Raw genomic sequence first — 6,587 nt, 5'->3', positions numbered from 1 at the left:
TTCTAAAGGATCTAATGATTCTGTTTTTAAAAAAAAACTCTATAATTTGATACAAACACTCATTTCTAAATGTGGGTAATGTGTTGTGGTGTACACATACAGTACATATACTTCCTTAGTTAACCACTTTACAGATTATTAATGTATGTACATTGTCTTCTCTTTCAATACATGAAACAATCTGGTGACCTATTTATGACATCACTCTTTGAGAGTTCTCTTGTTTGGATCATGGATGGATGGCCGGACGCCAAGGATGACTCCCTTTGAAGGTGAGCCTCATCACTTCATGGCAGAGAGGTACATCTTTGCACTTTGAGATTTACTGCTAATGTAAAGTGCCCCTATAAATAAAATAAATTATTATTATTATTATTATCTTAAATCTTATTGTGCTGAAGCCTCTGTTTTTTAGCCCTTCTATAGATGATATTTTGGGCAGAATTAGTGGAGTGTCTTCTGATCTGCATAGTAATGGCTCAGTGACTCTTTGAGTTTATTGCAGACTTTATGAAGGTTTTTTTTTGTGAAACTTTCTTGGCTATTGAAATTTCTACTTGCAACTTTACACAGCTCATTTAAACATCAAAAGTACAGAAAACAGAAAAATGCCTACTAGATATAATTGAACTCAGAAGAAGGATGGATCGATGGATACTTAATCAAGACTTTAATATCACAATGTGTAAAAATATTCAGTTTATGATTTTACTGGCATGCAGTGACACAACTGTAAACATAAGGAACACTTAAGAATTTAGCTCAGTCATAATATAAACCATTGCTCTACTCTGTACGTGTGTGTGTGTGTACTCACATATAGGAGAATCACTAACTCACGACCATAGTATGTACTGTACATTGGTATACATAAATCTGTATAATAGGTCTCACAAAATTCCTCTTTGGTTCCTACCCTCAAGGTGACAAGGGGTTTCAGCATTGCCAAATGCATAATTTTGAACATACAAATAAGAGGAAATATATTTCAGTACAAGAAAAGAAGTCAGTTAAGCCAAAGTTTGTCTAATTCTCCAGACAGCCAACCTTCTAGTGTAATTTGACAGTGCTGTTACGCTGTCTGGTGTCCTCAATGTATCACTTTCTGAACATTTTAAAACTGGAAACAATGTCTCTATTTAGTGCTGGTTGTGGTTAAAAGGGAGGATTTACGATATAATATTTGAATAACTTGTTACATTAAATCATATTACATCAAATCACATACTATCTTCTAAAGAATACTGTGTAAACAGTATATTTATTTACCATGTGTAGAGACAGAAAAAACACATATGCACAAATATAATGCAAGGGTATACTTAAGGGGTTGAAACACTCGAAGCTACACTGTTACACGAAGAAACACCAATACTCACTCCTACTTTTGATTTAATTTTTTTCCTAGGAATTTCCGGACACTTTTCAATTTTTTTAAACTGCACACCTAAATGTTTTTTCTTTCTGTGAATAAGGAAAACTACCAAATTCTTTCACATACCAGTTCACAGGGAAGACTAACACGTTTTAAACGCCTGCGGTCTTCAGCCTTTCACCTTATGTGGCTGAGCTTTAAAGTAGGTGTCCTCTTCTGCTATAAAACATCTCTGTGACCATGGTAGCTGCAAACACTTGAGGTTAGTTTCTTTCAATAATCATTTTATAAAACTAATAGTCAAAAATTCTGTGAAGAAATATGATTCCAATAAAAAAAGTAAACTTTAAGAAAGTGTTTCTCTGATTTCTGTGAGATGTTTTCTGACATACTTGTTTCCACAAATGTTGCAATTCTGGAAGCAATGTCCCAATCCAGGGTCATATTGTTCCTTGCACTCACTCTTTTTAGGGAAAGCACCTGTTCCCCCTACTCTGAACTGGATAGAAGATGGATGAACAGAAAATATAATAGATGGTGACTCACAGCTAGAGGACTGGATTCACGTCAAACCTCTGTCAGCTCTGTGTTGTGTGCAAGAACCTATGTTTTAAGAATGTGCTCTGCAATGGACTGGCACTCCGTCCTTACCCTTTATTCAATCAGATTAGGCTTCAGCTTTCTTGAGGCTCACCAATAGAATAAGCAGGTTCTTATATGTTATCACATCATCACCTCAGCCCATATAATATTATATAATTATTATAATAAAATATTTTTGCTTTTGAACCTGCATTTTTCATGACAGGTTTTTGAGGAGTTGGAGTCTTTGTTGGTAACACTGGCCAGATATCAATCCTGGATGGGATGCCAGTCTATTACAAGGCCCACTCACATTTAAGCAGCCACAACTGACTAATTTAGAATAATAAGTTAACTGAACATTCAGTAAATGTCTTAGGAAGGAAGGAGACAGGAGCACCCACTGAAAACAATTGCTAACATAAGGTAAATATTTTAACTCAACGCAGTGACCAGGCCCTTTTTCTAGTTTTATTATATTATATTATAACACTTAGCTATAAACTACACTAGTGCTTGCCAAAGATCAGAGTTTGATGAGGGTAACAATGAAAGCATCATCCATGTATTAGTATAAATGCAAGCCTCAGGCCCTCAAACTAGCCACCTACCAATCCTTGGTTGCACCCTGATATCTTCCACAAAACAAGCAGCAAACTTTGCAGATTTCTACACCAACTTTAAACGGACTTGACAACACCAAATAGACAAACACAAGCCTTGCAGCATAAACTCCCCTTTCAAAAGACACCATGGGAAATTCAAGAAGACGTCTTCTCCAGATCTGCAAACCACAGGTAGCATGGTTTGGCAAACTCTACATAACACAGAGTTGGTCCATTGTTCCATAGCCAGAATGAAACTTTTGTTGGAAACCTTTGTTGTTCTTCCAGGTTTATCTATCAGTTTCCTTGACACAGGTCTTCCCATGTGTGCTGGGAAATGTGTTCCCTCAGTAATTGGAACACAGTCTCTTGTCTCTCATTTTAAATACAGGTACCACCTTACTGTTTCTAACTTCCAAGCAAAATTAAATTGACACGTAAAATGAAACCAGGTCAAATCCTAAACATGTTCGCAGCCGTCTTACTACCCACGCAGTGGCCTAAGCCATAGAAATGGGTCCAACTACAGACAATGCGTCACTGAGGAGGCTATATACAGAAACTGCCACCTATCTAACACCTCACTCACTACCATGGAGGCCAACTTTCTTAATTGAATCTGTAGGCTATCCTGAAAAACTGCCATTCCCGGCAATTCTATTTTTTTTTTTTTGTTTTAAGTTGTTAGCTTAATTTGCCATAAATGGCCTCACTGGGCCCTAGAGCTGCCACCATGGCAGGTACCAACCAACTTTAGGTTACAGCTCTGTGCAGTCACCTCCATGATTCTGAAGTTTTCCTGATATTCAAGAAAACTTGTTTTAGAGATAAAAGTTAAATCTGATCAGAGAAATCTATTAGTTACTCACGTTTCACCCTCAGTAACTATTTGAGTCTTCCAGGTTTGCCCAGCAGAAGCACAGTCTGTTTAACCTATGAGCTGACAGCTCAGCACCTCACCATAACTAAGAATTCAGAACATTTGGCCTCAAATCATTTGCCATGACTACAGAGTGTATGGATGATCTTTGGACCATGGTACTTTGACACTGGTGACAATTATGAGCAAATGTGCGTTTCTACCTGGACAATTCACGACTAGCACAAATACCTAATCACTATTCACTGCTCAGATTTATATTATGCAGGTTGTTTAGCCAAATCACCACTCTCCAGGTATCTCTGTTATTCCCTGTCTGAGCGTTCAAGGCCCATACTATAAGCGGCTTGAATTAGGTTTCGTTATAGGGCAGCCGGTCTCACTCTTCATGATAGAGTGAGGAGTTAAACAATAATAAATAATAATAATTCATTACATTTATATAGCGCTTTTCTCAGTACTCAAAGCGCTATCCACACAGGGAGGAACCGGGAAGCGAACCCACAATCTTCCACAGTCTCCTTACTGCAAAGCAGCAGCACTACCACTGTGCCACCTGACAATATGCAAAGTGCTTTCCTACAAGTACCTGGAGGCTGTAATAAAGTCTCACTGTTGGTCCAACTAACTGCGTTGCCTCTATAGCCCGTAAAACGAAAGGTGGATGGAAACTGTAGTGAAGTAAGTATACTATATTTGTTCCACAACATCATTCAATCATTTAGGCCTTCTAGTAAATTCTGTTTTTCCAGGGTATAAAAGTAGAAGGTCAGACTGCTCTCTTGACAATAGTGTAATTTTTAAAATTTGATCGCTGGTACCTTCCAAATTCATCCTATGAATAATTATTTTTTGGGATTGCTGCCCAAAGCTGCATAGAGAGGTAGTCTTGCATAATTCATTCAAAAGTGTACACCCATGAGAAAATCATTTTCATTTGACTGTTGTTCCTCACTTATTTAGAAGGCCTGTTTTAGTTTGTCTGCTGCACTGGAAATAGGAAAGCACCCCACAGAGAGTACTTATATGCTGCTTTCCCCACAAGGGATTTGTATCGCTCCTGCTGTTCCTATTAAGAATGTTGCTGTATTTACTGGAGGAGAAGAAGTTGGAGCACATGCACAGCTGGTAGAGAAAAGGTGAAACTGCTTAAATCACCTTACGAGGGTGACATTTTACCTCTGTAGTCTATGAACAGATTAATTTGCTGGTATTGTCTGAGTACAGAATATAGTGTCCTGTTTCATGTGTACTCATATGTAAAAACAAGAGATGTCTCAAATCTTTTTCCCCACAAACCTTCCATTTCTCTTTGTTTATACTTTATGATCAACAAGTAACATCCGTGTAAATCATACCTTAAAAAAGAAACATTTTCTCCAGTTAACACTTCCCTACCACAGCAAGGTTTAGGTAGTTGTTACCAGGTATTTAAATAGGTCTGGTAGAATTAATTGGCTGGGGAGCACAAACCTTTCCATTTAGAGTTTAGCAGAATTATAAATAACTAGGCTAATGGAAAGCAAATTCATTTCATCAATATAAATTGAAGTCAAAAACCTTTTCCTAAATGCAGTTCATTTTTTGTTCCTGACAGTTCAGCATGTCTTCCACTAAAGAGCTCCTTTCAGGCCTGAATCAGAACAGTGTCAGCTACACACTTTCATATCTTATTGCTTACGTTGCTGGCCTCATTTTGTTTTCTTGAGATTCTTATGTCTTTTTGCTAACCGATACCACTACAAAAATCACAAAGCTCAAGTACTGATAATTACATTCCGTACCACTGTAGTGAATATACTTGTTTTACTAAATACTTCCATGAGGTTAGATCACTTTTTTTATTAATTTACTAAAGAAAATCATGTGTAGGGTGATGGAACTTTAGATGAACTTTACAGTGATGGATACATCTAGCTCCGGATGTGCCATAGGTATTTATAGTGGCTGGTGCATGAACCAAGCTCAGAGCATCAATGGAACAGCCATGTTTGCTTAGCTTTGTTATGGCCCTACCAACTTATGGAGTAGAAGTCAGATGCTGCTGTCACAGCACATACCAGTTTATCATTAGCAAGGCTACCAAGGGATGCTGCATCAGAAAATCCATACAAATTATTCCACTGTAAAGACGCAGAGCTAGCTGGCATGGAGCTGTGGTAAAAAAGCCACCCATTGCATCTGTTCAGATAGGAGAGAGTAGGAAGACAAGCTGGGAAAAAGCATAACAAGAGAAAGCAGGAAAGCTACAGTTCAACTGCAGGAGAAAGCAGATGTTCTGAAAGTGTGGTCCAGGATGGCTTATTTGTGCAAGCAATTAAGAATCTCTGAATGTACTGTTCAAGGCACCAAATTACACAATAAATAGTTAATACCTGCAGTGCTCTGAGTATAATTTAAAAACCTGTTCTTTAATGTATGAACTATCAAGTGAACTTAATTTCAGTCCTGCTGTTATGAAGCCATGTACTTCTCAGAGTTCCCCCAGTTTCTCTACAGTCTGAACTGTCCCTCATAAACTGGTCTCTCGGAGGAACATGGTGCCGATATTGTAGGAGATCTTCCTGATCCGAGTTGTTGTGGCACCGGGATTGGACACACTTGTTGAAAGTCCCAACTTTTGGGAAGAGCTGGCCTCTAGGAAATAGCAGATTCCAGGAATTTCTTTTGGAAAATTGTCTGGAAGCTCCTGGCGTGACCGAGGAACAAAGATAAAGGTTTTGTCTCCTTTCAATAGCCTGAAAAAATAAATGGAAGAAAGTAAGTCTTTTCTATTGTCGACAGGATGATGATTGAAAATTGTTCAACTTTGTCAATTGGATTATCAAATTTAGAGGTAGATTTGGGAAGAAAAGTAAAAAACAATCACAGAATAGTTTCATATTAGTACAATAGATAGCATGCCTGAGTAAATGCTCATTCAAATTATTTTTGAACACATTAAGCTAATTTTTTTTTAGGAAGGAAAAAAAATCAGTCACTCTTCCATCTGACTGAAACCATTAACAATATCATTTTAAACAGAAAACATGTAATCATCACATCAGGTTGATCTGCATCTTAATTGTTTGTCAGAAGAACTGCTCTATTGACTCAAAGGTGTGTATCATTACAAACAATGAATGGGTTTACATGCACACACCAA

General features: G+C 37.6%; 1 protein-coding gene across 1 annotated transcript in view; it reads right to left on the bottom strand.

Moving 5' to 3' along the window:
* Positions 1-698: 698 nt before the first annotated feature.
* The window catches only part of gucy1a2 (guanylate cyclase 1, soluble, alpha 2), a 325,259-nt gene continuing 319,370 nt past the window's right edge, over positions 699-6,587 (bottom strand). The window contains exon 8 of the mRNA XM_028800400.2: positions 699-6,180. Coding sequence (XP_028656233.1) covers positions 5,955-6,180 — 226 coding nt within the window. The 3' untranslated portion in view covers positions 699-5,954. The remainder of the gene's footprint in view (positions 6,181-6,587) is intronic.

The sequence above is a fragment of the Erpetoichthys calabaricus genome, chromosome 4, assembly GCF_900747795.2.
Source record: "Erpetoichthys calabaricus chromosome 4, fErpCal1.3, whole genome shotgun sequence".
NCBI lineage: Eukaryota > Metazoa > Chordata > Cladistia > Polypteriformes > Polypteridae > Erpetoichthys > Erpetoichthys calabaricus.
This window is presented reverse-complemented; position numbering and strand designations above follow the sequence as displayed.